Here is a 15162-nt window from a genome sequence, read left to right on the forward strand (position 1 = left end):
GGACTGAAGGGTGGGGAGCCACCCCTGTCCTGCACCCCAAGACAACGGACGCTGAGATATCACTGCCAGACACTCCTGTGGATAAGACAGGGCCAAGTTTTAAGAAGTCTGCCCAGTGACTGAAGATGTCTGCGTTGTACTGTAAAACAAAGCCCCTACTGTTAAAAGTCAAAGGGAAGCTACTTGCTTTGGTTCTCTGAGATACACCCCTTCTTCTAACCCAAAGAGTAGTTACCGTGTTTCCCCAAAAATAAGACCTATCTGGACCATCAGCTCTAATGCATCTTTTAGAGCAAAAATATAAGACCCAGTCTTATATGATATAAGAGCGGGTCTATATAATATAATATAGTATAGTATAGTATAGTGTAGTATAATATAATATAATATAATAAATATGATATAATATAATAAATATAATATGATAAATATGATATAATATAATATAATACTGGGTCCTACATTAATTTTTGCTCCAAAAGATGCATTAGAGTTGATGGTCCAGCTAGGTCTTATTTTCGGGGAAACACAGTAGTGCCAAGAGCTCAGTTTTGCTCAGTTTAAAAGCCAGTGTAAAAAGGAGATAGGATGAAATGATATGAAATCTAGGATTTGCTTCAAAATAAACCAAGAAAAGGTGAGAATAGAGGAAACAAGACTGGAATAGTTATATGCCAACAAATCAGATAACCTAGAAAAAAATGGATACATTTCTAGAAACATACAACCTACCAAGACTGAATCATGAAGAAATGGAAAATAGGAACAGACCAATTACTGAGAAGAAGATTGAATCAGTGATCAAAACCTTCCAACAAAGAAAAGTCCAGGACCAGATGGCTTCATTGGTGAATTCTACCAAACATTTAAAGAATTCATGCCAATCCTTCTCAAATTCTTCCAAAAAATAGAAGAGGAGGGAACACTTCCAAATTCATTTTACAAGGCCAGCATTACCAGAACCAGATAAGGACACTACAAGAAAATTATAGGCCAATATCCCTGATGAACATGGATGCAAAAAATCATCAACGAAACACTAGCAAACCAAATTCAATAGTACATTAAAAGGATTATACATCGGGATCAAGTGGGATGTATCCCAAGGTGCAAGGATGGTTCAACATGCACAAATCAGTCAATGTGATACACCACATAACAAAATGGAGAAAATACGTTTGGCCATGAGTTTTTTAGTATATGTGCTGCCGAAGCGAGCACGGCCATGAGTTTTTAATTATTAAAGTTGGATGAATTTTCTCCCCATTTGTGTAGTTTTAATTTATTCATTTAAAAAACAAGAGGGAGAAAGAAAGTCAAAGTGAAAGATCCATAGCTTAATAGATTTTTTGAGACCTGTGCGCAAAGCTAAATTAATGCTACTCAAATTACATCTTGTTGAGGAGCCCACCGATAGCACAATATGTGGCTCACAGAATATGGAATTGATACAGTGTTATTTTGGGAACCACTGTACAATCCAAAAGACATGACTTTCAACCAAGACAAAAAAGCATTTTTGTATGTGAGAATGTCTTTTTCCACACGGACAGTTCAGTGTTGGCCAAAAAGTCCAAATTAGGCAATGAGCAGTACTGTCCCCACCTGTTCCAAACAGTATTATTCCACCCTTATGTCCAACAGGCTATCTAGCCCAGTCTGATTGGCATGATTCACTGTTCTCTCAGTTTTGACTTAATTGTAAAATGTCTGTTATTTTCACAAAGCTCCCATTAACAGATAGAAGTTATTTTTTCTTCTATTGTTAGCTTCTGCTTTTACTTTTTTTCTCAACAAAAATAGCAATTTAAAAATCATATTGAATCTCCATAATACAAAAAATGCATTCCAATTCCTCATGGTTTGGAAAACAGCAGTGGACGTACCAGGAGCCATGGGGGCTTCTGTCATGAACAGGGGTTCAGAGGGTCAGCCAGAGAAAAACTGGTGCTGCCACTGTCTCTATTCCTGTCTCAATGTATTCGCCCAATTAAGGCAAGCTGAAACAAAAGGTTGAGGGTGGGGAACTGTATCTGAGCCTCCAGGTAGTCCTCTCCCACACTGACTCTGGACTGGGCCATGTGACTTGCTTTGGCCAATGGGACAACAGCAAGCATGATGCAAGCCGAGGTTTAAAACATACTGTGCACTGGGGCTTGCTTTCTCTTTTGCTTTGTTTTGGAACCCTGTGACCACTGCTATGTAAACAAGCCAGGACTAGCTTGCTGTGACCAGAGATACATGACCAAGTCTTCTCTAATGCCCCAACTGAAATTGTGCCAACTATTAGACATGTGAGTGAGGTCATCCTAAATCCTCCATCCTCACCCAAGCCACCAGCTGACCACAGAGATCTGATGAGCCAGTCCAGCCCAGAACTGTCCAGCCGATGCACAAAATTAGGAGAAATAATAAATGTTTATTAAGCCACCAAGTTTGGGATGGTTTGTTATACCAAAAGCTAACAGACACAATAGGGTATGAAAAGGTGACTAAGAGACACTAAGATGTACTCAACCTCCTGGGAAGTAATCCCTAAGGACACTTTACATAACACTCAATAGGACTTACTGTTGGTTTGATTGTATGTCAACTGTCATTAAAAATAACAAGACATAGATCCAAAATTGAACATACTCCCTAATACTCATCTCAAGACAATCTTTGCTACAACTTTTAGAAGAATACTGGGCTTTGGAGGTTTATGAATCTCCTAAAATTATATGAAGAATTGTATGTTCATGTGCTTTTACTTCTTAATTGGAAAAAGATGTTAAAACTATGGAGAATACCAAAAATAGCTATGTACATACTGCTCAGAATGAATGATACTATTTTATTGTATTTGCTTTGGATTTTTTAATATATAAAGCAAATAAAACATTACTGATAACGTTCAAGTTAGTCCACTGACTGCAGTCCTCTTCCTTTCCTCCTTCCCCCATCAGCAGCTTGAACTTGATATCTTTCTAGCCCACTGATTCATATTTTGAAAAGAATATATACATAAATATATACATATATAAATATATATCCCCCAAAATATAGTCTTGTGTTTTTCTCAAATGATATTATATGTATCTTTCTACAACTAGCCTTTAAACCAAGATAGATCTCTGTGAGATCTATCCATATTGATACCCTTATTATTAATACGTCACATGTATTGATGCATTTCTCTACTAATGGACATTTAGATTGTTCCTGATTTTGTTTGTTTTTACTATTACAAACACTGTCAAGGAACAGGTCAATAGTTTCCAACATGTTTTCAGAGGACCTCAGGACATCCCCAAATGTTAGGAATCTCTGTTTGACAATCTGATGGGGGAAAGCCAATTGCTATCACTTTGCAGACATATTTCCGCATTAGCACATCCTCAAGTCTTGGAGGAAGCCATCTTTATTCACACTCTAAAACAGCTTAATAGATGCTACTATATTTAAATCCAAAATTTCCTATGACAAAGGTCTGCATCTACTTGGGGACACAAAAACAATCTTATTTTGTTGTTGTTGTCAAAAATTCCTTAGAATCAGACAAATATATTGACCAAACCATGGTGATCCACGTTAAATCTTGGTGCTACACATTACTGTTACCAAGCAATGTAATGCTACACTGCTGTCAACATCAAATGCTAGTCGTGCCAATTAAGAGACTAATGATAGGATATCCTAATTTTTCTGTTTGTTTTCTGTCATATATATGAGGACTAAATGGCTGAATTTCTTGAGATTATCTCATTTTCCTTATTTTCTATACTTTTAGCTTAATTGAGATCAGAGAGCTATCTAGCAGTACTTTTACTTTCATGCTTGCTCCAGTATGATATCATCTAGTCCCCAAATTTTGTGATATACAAAGACCCAAAACAAAGAAATTAAAGCCCAGACCATTACTACTCATAATAGACAATGTGAATTATCATACTATCCCACTTCAGTATTAGTGAGTAAAATTAACCAAAATAGATGATTTTTTAAAAATCAACTTTGCCTTCCCTCAGGAACATGTGAAATGACAAAGTGTTATACAGATACTTGGACTCAGAAATTTCAAATTTAAAAATAATTAATTGCTTTTGAAAGAACAAACTTAGCAGACTTGGTTCACTACATACAAGGTGTATGGCACTGAGCAATTCTTTCTCTCACTATACTTTGGTTTTCTTACCTATAAAATGGCAACCAAAGCCACCACTGGCACAAAAATGAAATGAAATCACCTCTATGAAAGCCTTTTGTTATCCTTTCTCCACTAGACTGTGAGCTTGTCATAAGCCGAGGCAGTGCTTAATTCATCTTCGATTTCCCAGTGGTTGCCACCATATTTGGTAAGAATGTCTACATATCAAGCAGGTATGCTAACCATCTTTGCAACTTTGAGGTCCAAAGATCTCAATTTCCAACCACTCGATGATAGGACCACTCATATTTGCCAAGTTGCAGCCAAAGGCCTGAGCACCCACTGGTGTCACATTGAGTGCCAACATCATAATCTAAGGAAAACCCCCACAGCATGCACCTTTGGGCCATGACTTAAAAGTGTGGAGTGTACCCCAAGCCTGCCCATCATGCTCCAGACTCTACATTAGAGAGGGGACTCCATGTCTGAGGAGCAACAGGAGGCTGAGCAGCACATTAGCGACCAGGGCAGTTTTAGTGGGTGCAGGAGGAACTCTCCCCAGTGCACAGAGGTCTGTACAGTTATGACTCGGGTTGTGGAATCAGGCTACATGGGATTATTATACTGCTGCCAAAATATGATAAATATGCTTACCAAGGAAAAGGACATATAAAATAAGTGGCAAAATATACAGCACAAGTTGTATATTTGCCCCATAATTACAACTACATAAAAACGATGTGTGTTTTGGATCGACTGAAAGGAAACCCAAAGACAGGAAAATGATACCATTAGGGTAGTGTTATTATGGGTGAATTCTTCTAAATGTATTTCTTATAATCTTTTAAGGTTAAACAGGAGTGAATCAAAAATAAGTTAACAACCTTCTATCTCCAAGCAGGCTTTTTTGAATGGTCCCAGAAAGAAAATTACTTGGTCATGTCTAGACTCTAAGGAAATAGACTCTAATCCACCATCGTGGTTTGGCGGGAAAAGTCTTATTAGATTGGATCAGAAAACCTGGATTCTGGCACCAGCTCGGCTAAAACCTAACTCTGAGACTTTTGAAGTCATCTAACCCCTCTAGACCTCTCTGTGAAGTCAAGCAAAAGGATTTAGGACAGAATTCTTAAGCTCTCTTCTGGATTTTCTATAAAAACTGTGTGTGAGTTTTACTTTGTACAATGCAGCATATGATTATAAAGTCCTATGAATGAATTTTTAACAAACACATCAGAACACACAACACCCAAGAAAGTGTGGCCCCCCTTCGGCTCAGTTCTCATACTTATTGCTGGAAAGACCCACTTCCTCTTTGGCCTCCACAGCCCATGTTCTATATGATATTGCACATCCTCCGTAGGGCCAATTTTCCCTCCTCCGAGACAGCATGCAAGTTCTGAAAACAGCTGAGAGAGACCTGATGCGAATTCTAGTGAATAAGATGGGTGATCAGGCTGGCTGGACACAAACATTTTAGGTCATAAAGGAAGTAAAAACATAGATTTTCTCAAATGACCATTCAAAAGTGCTTTGAAAAATGTTAACAGCATTTTCCCCATGGTGGCAATTCAGAAGGGAGAGCTGACAGATGTACAGTGTAAGTTCCATGGCTGGTCAAAGCCAATGTCACTATTTTAGAGACGACTCTTAGAGTTCTACTTCTCTCAAGTGTGGCTGTCATAAAGATATGTAAAAAAGATACTTTGCTAGAATGCCCAAAAACCTTTGGTCTCTGCCAAAATAAATTTTGAAGTTGAAATTCAAAACACAATTTGTTTACCACTATTACAGAATGTGCTTATAAGACTGAGATGTTTATTTTTAATACCTTTGGCATTTAACCTTTAACCCCTTATTTGCTCTGTAAATATTAAGTTCCAGCAAGGTTAAAAAAAATTTTTAAATCACCAAGGAGAAACTCATTTTAATTACATATTAATAAAAACATAGTCGCTGTGTCTTTGTATAAACAAAATAGTAGATGGCTCAAATTTGAAAATCGTGACTGTACATAATTTCTATATATTCCATTATGATGCTCATTATACCTTGCACTTGTATAGAAGTTTTCAAAATATTTCTGCCTTTTAAAGCTGATGAAAAGAGGTTTCATAAATTCATACCAGTAATAAGACTCAATCCTCTCTTCATCAGGAAATGCAAAGTACTACATGTCCTCTTTCACTCAGTCTCACATAAGTTCATGACATTAAGTATAAGAGCAAAAAGTCATATTCCAAGCCCTATTTACCAAAATGCTCATTATCTAGCCCCAAGAATAACCCCTGAAACAGACCTCAAATTCATGAGATTCAACTAGCGAAGGAGTAATAAAAGACGTCCATCATACAGTATTGGGCACAGGGTGTATTTTCCCTGAAGGAGGGAGTTGAAGGGGTAAGATAAAAAAGTTCAATTTACAACCTCACCAGCTCACAATGTCTACACTGGTGTTTAGATAGCTTGGAATAGTCGTAGCAGCTGGATGTTGATTTTCCCTGTTTAATAGCTTAAAGATTCCCTGGACCCAGGAAATTCACTCCCTCTCCTAAGGGAAACCCAGTGGGAAGGTGTGGATTTACTACAACAAATCAAAAGCCATTCCTGGGTATGTGGCTGAAGTTTAAACGTTGCTGCTGGAGAAAGGAAGGAAGCACTGTGGTTCACAGGCTACCACTTTGAGATTTACAATGGAATGGCTGCAACAGATGACCTCCAGGTGGTTCGTGTGCAAACATGACGTAGAGGAGGTCTCCGCGATGATCAGAACACTTTTAAAAATTAGCAAGTCTGTCATAAAAATCTGGATTTTTTTAGCTTCTCTTGAAAAATAAAGACAATTTGGTAATATGGTCAATGTAACCATGGCCTAGGGTCAAGTAAGGGTACCTCGGTAGATGGGGCACCTGTTCCATATTTACTCTCTAGAGGCCAGCCTCACTCCTTCAAAAACTGTATCCTGGCCTCTCTAGACCTTTGAGTTTGTAACCACTGATAGAACTGAAACACTGGGCAAAAAACTATGAAGAAGTTGGCTTTCAGCTTCCGCAACTGTCTGCTTCCTCCACTTTTCCATTCCTCTCCATCCGCTGCCCCCCTGGGCTTCCCTCCTTGCCCTGGGCTAGACAAGTATATCCCACCAGGCTGGCCCACCCACACTTGCCCCTAGATACTGTCCTGGACTCTAGAGTTTTCCCTAACCCCTGCCTCCATCAAAACGTTTCTGTACTTTATCCCATTCCTTTCTGGTTTTGTTTTGTCGTATTGTGTTGTTTTGGCCAGGAAACTACTCGGCAATCTGATAAACTAATCAGTGGGAATGGACATGGTTACCTTCCCAGAAAACACATCTAAAATGGACTCCAGACTTTCTAAATACATGTCATGTCTTCACCCAAAGGAATTTACCTACCTTGTATTCAGCTATCTATCAGATTTCTAAGTTTATGTCTATTCCTGTGTATTTTTTATATGTAACATCTGCAGTTTACTCAAAAGTAATATGCAAGGAAGGAAAAGAGAACATATCTTGAATATATTCTGAGATATATATTGGCCACTTCAGATTTACTAAAATATTTCAGTATGTCTAAGTCACAGAAAACCTATGAATCATAATTTTGGGGTCCGAAATAAACAGCAGAGGTATAGACAGGGGTCTCAGTCCATCAGCAGTCCAAACTGGTCACAGCCACAAAAGCTGAACTTCCATTGTGGATGATGATAAAGCCAGATTCTACAAAGGAAACCTTAAACTTTTACATTTAAATTTGAAAATTTAAAGCTTGACTTTAGTTAAAGGCAAAAGAGATTGTCCTACCCTCTTAACCAACGTACACTAAATTATAACAACATCAGATTTTTCAGTTCTTCAAAAAATTTCTATTGCCTGGTAGTGTTCTTGGTTCTCCAAAGATGGAGAAAAGTGTCCCAAAGTGAGTTTTCAGAAGGAAGATAGGAGATGATCTATAAATTGTACAATGCATTCCTAAGTCAGAAAATGGCAATGTTTCTTATGAGTCACAGCTGAATGAGTCTTGGTAAGGCCTTGGGTATAGATGGAGAGCCTTCCTAATGTACTGCCAGACTTCTTAAAAGATCATGACCGGACTCATGGTACCACTTTCTCAAGTATTTAAATCCAGTGCTCTCCTTACAGCCCAGCCAACAGTCTGATGAATTATATTCTCCATGCTAACCCTCAGTCACACCCACAGAAGGCAATGCCCCTTCTCTTCCCGTTCTAAGCAGCTGAGGGATGCAGCTGGGCAGACCCAGACACAGGTGAAACACAAAATGAAGTCTCATTCGGCTTGCAAGGGTCTTAAATAAACAAAAAATATTTTAACTGAGGTTCCTGCCTTTATTTAAGAGGCTGATGCTCTGTTCTAAGGCAACTTCACATATTTAATGAACAGACAATTCTTCAAGCCGCAGAAGAAATAAATCGTTTAATTTTTGCCAAATTACTCTAGATCCAGTAGATGGAGTGATGGCACATCTCGTATTTCAGAACAGCCAGCTGTTCCAACTTTTCTGTCAGGGAATCGTGGCCTCAGAAACCGTATCTGATGCACTGATGATAGTCTCCTGGCGGCCCACAACATGGCCATCTGTGTGCTTGGCAGGGAAGCCATCAATAGGTAAGTCACACCCTGTCCTACAATATACATGGCTACACAACTCTGGAAACCACTCTCTTCTTTAGAACATGCCTCCTCTGCACACATTTGACTAACCATCTACTTCAACAGCAATGGGCACTAATTGATCACCAAGTTTTCAAAGTTGCCAAAAAAGGTATCCTTGACTAGTTTTTAGTCTGCCCAGCAGGAAAAATACGTTAACTAAGGGAAAGTTAATTTTCTCACGGTACCACTTTTTCAAGTAAATTCAGTAAGATTCTTTAAGCTCTTGACAAAAACATTGTGTTTTCTTTTTTGTTTTTGTTTTTTAGAAATATTGAACCATGGAAAATAATTACAGCAATTCTCAAGTACTAGGACTATCACATTGCTTAAATTCAAGTGGCCAGTTAGGCAGTGGCCCAATTAGGTAGTTCCACCCTGACATACACGCAGTGCAAGTAAATTGTTCTGTATAGGGGTTCCAAATATAAAGTAAGGTAGTCTGACTTCTTAAACCCTAAAACTAAAGAGGAATTTTATTCACAGATCAAATGTCCTCTTAGTTAGGGGCAAAGGTGACATAATTTTGAACTACGTAGAAAGAAAAATCTTTGGTCAAGGCTATCCTTTTAAATATTGTTTGTTTTTAATCTTTTTTTTTTTTTTTTTTTTTTTTTTTTTTTTAATAAACACAGCACTGGGGCAAGGGCTGCTTTTGAGTTTTGTATGTAGGTTCCCATGGGCCTTTGCTACGTGTCCCTCAGACTGGTCATGCGGGATAGATTTTTAAATTACTGCTGTACTGGTTATTATTTTGACTTAGTTCCACTTTCACAGTCATTAAAAAACCAAACAAACCAGAAGAGGACCAGTTCATCCACCTAAGCAAGATTGAAAAGCAGCAAGTGTGGAAACTATGAAGCCTTGCAGTAGAACTTTTTCTTTTTTTTCTTCTGATGGACTGCCAATCTCTTCAAAATAGAGTCCTTGCTTTTGTGCTTCGGAGAGTAAAGTAGACCAAAGCCCACGAGAGGCGGCTAAGGTTATTGGGGGCGGGGTGGCTGGGGCGGGGAGTTGGGGCAAAGGAGGAAAAGTCAGAAACGAGTCGGAGAAAAAGCCAGCCACTTCCAGGTATTCCCAAAGTGCCAAAGGAAAAGGAACAAAAAAACCTCGACTTCCTCCTGTGCCAACAGTTCACGGTACACCCGAGAAGGGCCAGTCACCTCGCACCGGCGAAGGGGAGGGACGGGGGTGTTTACTCGGCCTCGTGGGCGCAAAGACCCTCGGGGCCGGCCCCGGGCACCGTGCAGGCCGGCGTAGCTCGGGGCTACACCCGCTCACTGTCGCTCACGCCGCCCGCCCCCCGCCAGGTGTGCGTCCTACCTGGCGCCCCCACCGGCCTTTGTGCCGCCTGCGCCCCCGCCAGCGTGCCGACGGCCCGCGGGACAGCTGTGGACGCGGGCCCGGCGGAGGGGGAGAGGGACGCAGCCCGCGCCGGTGCCCGCGGGCGGGAGGGGCGCGCGGGGACAGAGGCGGCGCAGCCGGCAGGCTCCTGCGCCCACGGACCGGCGAGCCACCTCCGGGCCATGGGACCAGAGGAGCACAGGAGGCTGCTCCACCTCCCCAGCAAGAAGAAAGGGATCCCCTCCGAGGGCCGTGCCCCTAAACACAGAGCGCCCCACACTCTGGCTTCCGACAGCTGGCAGCCATCGCAACCCCGCCACAAAAAGTTTTGCGACGCCGAAAGGGACTTGAAAGAAAGTTTTCCTTGGCTCCTCACTACCTCTCCCCCAACCCCGGGTTAAGGAAAGCGGCAGGAAATAAGGGCTCGCGACGTGCCGACTCCCGCGTCCACCTTCTCCACCCCTGGCCTTGGCAGCGCGCCCAAGGTGGGTGCCCCGCGCCGGGGCTTCCTGCCCCAGCCCAGGGTCAGGCGTCCCGGGACGCTGCGCAGCCAACTCACCATGGTGACTCGCGCCGCGATCGCGCCTCTGCCGGGTCCGGCTGCCGGGAAGCTGAGCTGGAACGCAGTCTCCTGGGCGAACTTCAAAAGTTGGTTCCCTTCGCCAAAAACAGGCTCTCGACACCCAAGCACTCACAGGAGCCAATGGGAACCCTGGGGGCACTCCATCCAGGCGGGATCGGCTGCTCTAGGTAAGGGTGAGACCGAGGCGACTTAGCAGGCGGGGCGCATGCTGCGGAGGGCAGGGGTCCACTCGGACCAGGTGCTCGCCGCCCGCCTGAGTCCGATGCTCTCCGCGCGTCAGCCTAGCTCCCCTGCCTCGCTCCTCTTTCTTCAGCTACTTACTCCGTACTCCTCTGGCTGAGCCTCCGCTCGGGCTGGGCAATCTGTCCATAAATGGAGAAGTCAGCTCAGGTCTGACCAATCAGGGTTTGTTTTCACAGCGTCACTCCTCAGGGAAACCGTAGGAGCCAACAAGCTTGGAGCTGCTGGAGTTTCCAAAGACCTCTGGATGCTGTAGTCCTGCTCCACGCCAGCCTCCGAAGAGCGCTGCTGACCCAGCTCGCTCCGGGTTGCCAAGACCTGAACTGTCAGGAAGAAAAACCTCTGTGAAAAAGACGTAAACCTCTCAGTTTTTGGATTTGTTTTTTTCTTTTAACGCGAAAGTTAGACTAGATGTAGCTTCCAAGCTGAAGTGGTATGATTTTCCCATAACTTTTTTTTTTTTTAGAAGAAGGAAATATTTTATCAGCATAAAAGATCAGAGTCGTGGCAGCAGCCCAAAGGAAATCCTTTTTCTTTCCAACGTCTGGATTGTGAGGAAAGTCAAAAATACCATTTCCCTCACCCCTCCTTTTACCTGAATTTCCTTAGAAAACAAAGGGAGGCTTTTTTGGTGGGGGTGGGGGGGTACATTTTGATGGTGAAGTTGCACGTGCAGTGAGCAGAGGGACAGGGGAGAGATAAGTGGGAAGATAAGTGGGAAGAAAGCATCCAACCCCAGTCAATGCATCTGTTGGGAACAATTAGCAGAACAATAGACCTGTAAAAGTACATTATTCCAGAGTGTGGTTTCAAGAAATCGGGTGGGCAGTGAGGAGAAGATTGGGGTGGGGGAAAAGCAGAATCCTGAAGTAAAGGTAGTGAGTCTGATTTTATTGTTTTAAGGGTTGGGGAAGTAACCCTTAAATCCTGATCCTGAATTTAGGATCCTGAATACAGGATCCTAAAGTTAGAATGGATGTTAAAAATCATCTTGTCTAGAATGGGTAAACAAAATGTAGTATATTCATACAATGGAATGTTATTCAACCATTAAAAAGGAAGTACCGACCCATACTGTATATAACATGGATGAATCTTGAAAACATTAAGTGAAAGGAGCCAGGCACAAAAGACTAGATATATATGATTCCATTTATATGAAAGTAGAGAATGGGGGAAATTTATAGAGACAAAAAGTGAATTATTGATTGCCAGGCTGGGAGGAGGGGAGGACGGGAGAAAGTGCTGTTAGGTATGTGTTTTCTTATTGGGTCAATGAAAATATTCTGGAATTAGACAATAGTGATGGTGGGACAACGTTGTAAATATACTAAAAAACACTGAATTGTACATTTTAAAGAGGTAAATCTTGCAGTATGGGAATTATATCTGTATTTTCAAAAATTGAAAGAAAATCATGTTGACTAAATTCTTGAAATAATCACCCACATAGTTAGGCAATAGATCTATTGAAAACCTTACTATATAGATTAGCACAGCAACTGTGAGTAGCACGGTCTCTGCCCTCACCAAACTTAAGATTTTAGAATGAAGGAGATAGTAGATAAATTTTAAAACAATAAATAATTAAAGGAAAAGTACACATATAATGAGAACTGACAGTAGCTGTGCCATATTTGGAGCTATAGCTTAGGTTAGAGAATTCATCTGTCAGCAGTCTGTAGTACAGACTGGAAAGGAAACTGTAAGACACCTGTTAAGCACTCACTGTGTGCTAGGCATTGCTGTGTACATACAGATGTGATTCACCAAATTTTCAGGTAAATCTGATTCCATGTCTCGGGCATGTCAGCTTCAGAATACAATCAGATATTTTAGGAACTAATGACCAGAGTTTACCAGTAACACTAGAAACACTACTTAGGTTGAAAATAACATGCCTAAGCCACCATCTAGTCTATGGTCAACCCTGATTACTAGTTGGATTGACATAGGCTTCAAGGGATACAGACCAAGATGTAATTATTTACCCTAAGGTTAACCCTTGGGGATACAATGAGACATTGAAAATCACTTAATAATCCATCAACAACCTATCAATCTTCGATTTATCTAAAACTACCTTGACACCATTTGTCAGTTGTATTAACATTTGAGATTTTTAAAAAATGCTTACCTTTATTTGCCCTAAAAACCTCTTTTCAGTTTCAGGAGGTATTACCAACTCTAGTAGGTGTTTGGTTTTAATGATTTTGTAATATGATTCCTTTCCAGATTGAAATATAAATATGTATATATTAATGTTTACGTCCAAGGAGTACTTAGATTATGAGATTTAGTGACACATAATCCTGATTTTGAAGTCTGGCTTTTCTACTTAACTAGCTGTGAGATCTTAATTTCTCTGAATTTCAGTTCCCTCATCCTATAAAGTAGATAGCTGTGAATACAAAATGAAATATGTATAAAGATGGTCAACAAATGTTGGTTCCTTTTCCCCTTTACTTATGCTCTGCGTCCCTAGGTTAGGGATTCAGACCTGGGTTCCTGGATGAGATCAGACAGACCGTGGCCCTCTGAATTGCGTGCCAAGTGGTCCTGCTGTTTGTGTGTTCCCTTTTCTTCAGGGAGAGTTAATAGCTTTCATCAAATTCTCAAAGATGCTGTAAATGCCAAAACATTAAGACCCCCATAGCTCTTGATCATATTTGTTATGCTTCCCTGAGTCTTTGTGTGTGTCATTGTTTTTATTGAGGCATAGGGATTAGAACTGAGTCTGACATTTTAAGGGCAGAAGTTCCGCTTCAATTCTCAAAGTAGAATCCAAGAAGAAAATAGGACATAGTGTGCGATCATGTGATAGAGCCTAAAATTTCATGGAAAATCCCTTTAAATGTGCCCAGCTCCATCTTAGGGAGGTACATTGTCAGTTTTGGCCTTGGTGACCATATGTCCTGGTTTACCTGGGAGAGTCCTGCCTTATGCCTTTATCTCAGTGAAATTATTAATTCCACCCCTCTTGTATTCCAAAAAAGGCCTAGTTTGAATGATATACTATGGTCATCCTAGATTTTTTGTCAAATTGCACCCCCTTCCAAAATCCTCACTTTTTAAAGTGAGAATTTTTTTCAATTTTATTGATTTACACTTATTTTTTTCAGAGGACTCAGTAATATATTACCAGATATTTATTCTTATTCGAAGTCATAGTAACAATGAAGTGAAATCAGCTTTTAAAATTGTAAAACTCATTCTAGACACATGATGGAGCTAGTCAGATGAGACTTTATACATATGTTGGCATGGTTAACTGCATTTCATCTGGGGCTGAATCAAAAGGAACAAAGGAAAATATCAAGACAGATAAAAAGCACAATTTCCCATATCAATCTATCAGTGAAAAAAAATCACTGCTCATATATTTTGGGAAACAATCAGTACGAAGATCATATGAAGCAATGAAACCAGGTCCCATGTTAGTACCATAAAAGAACATCAAAATGCATCCACAGCAATAAAATTAAAGAAAAATGTGTTAATGGGAAAATTAGGCCAGAAATCTTTAACAAGATGCCAATGAAAAAGAGATTTGTATCACATCAATGTGAAATGTCCTACAGTTTCTACTATTAACAGGCATCATTTATTAGGTACAGGAGGTATCAGCTACCAAGCTAAGTGCTTAATGTACACTACCTTATTTGATTTTCTATACAACTCTATTAACTTGATTTGCAGTTAAGAAACTAAGAGAGTTTGAACTAACTTGCCCAAGCCAGCATGCCTCAAATCTGTATTTTTCCCTGACTCTGCAGCCCAAACGCTTACCATCTAAGCCGTGAGACTACATACGCAAAGTACAAATGTCCATCAGAAGAAATTTCCCTAATGTAGGCCCAGGATGAATAGGAACACATTTATTAAAACTCTGGGAACCTGTCCAAACCAGGACTCCTGGAAAAATTCTCGCTGTTTTATGAGACATAAGAATTACATTTGTACAGAGAGTTTAACTCAACTTTACGCATCTTTGTTCTTCACCTGATATGTTAATATTGATTTGTGAAAAGGATATTGCAGAGAATTTCAATGGATAGATAGTGTAATATGCTGATTAATATGTTTTTGCTATACTGTGACAATTAGTGAAATATAACAATTATTTTGCCAAACTAAAGGAACAGCAAATACTCAGCTTGTAGTATGTTTATCTA

The 15162-nt window shown here is 40.5% G+C and overlaps 1 protein-coding gene across 2 annotated transcripts in view; it reads right to left on the minus strand.

Moving 5' to 3' along the window:
* Window positions 1–11102, minus strand: part of MYO1E (myosin IE) — a 171143-nt gene extending 160041 nt beyond the window's left edge. The window contains exon 1 of one of the 2 annotated variants that reach the window (XM_081047466.1): window positions 10724–11102. In XM_081047466.1, the coding sequence (XP_080903592.1) occupies window positions 10724–10726 (3 nt within the window). In that variant the 5' untranslated portion in view covers window positions 10727–11102. The remainder of the gene's footprint in view (window positions 1–10723) is intronic. The other variant, XM_081047467.1, reaches the window with a different exon arrangement.
* Window positions 11103–15162: the final 4060 nt, after the last annotated feature.

The sequence above is a fragment of the Rhinolophus hipposideros genome, assembly GCF_964194185.1.
Source record: "Rhinolophus hipposideros genome assembly, chromosome: 5".
In the NCBI taxonomy this organism is placed as follows: domain Eukaryota; kingdom Metazoa; phylum Chordata; class Mammalia; order Chiroptera; family Rhinolophidae; genus Rhinolophus; species Rhinolophus hipposideros.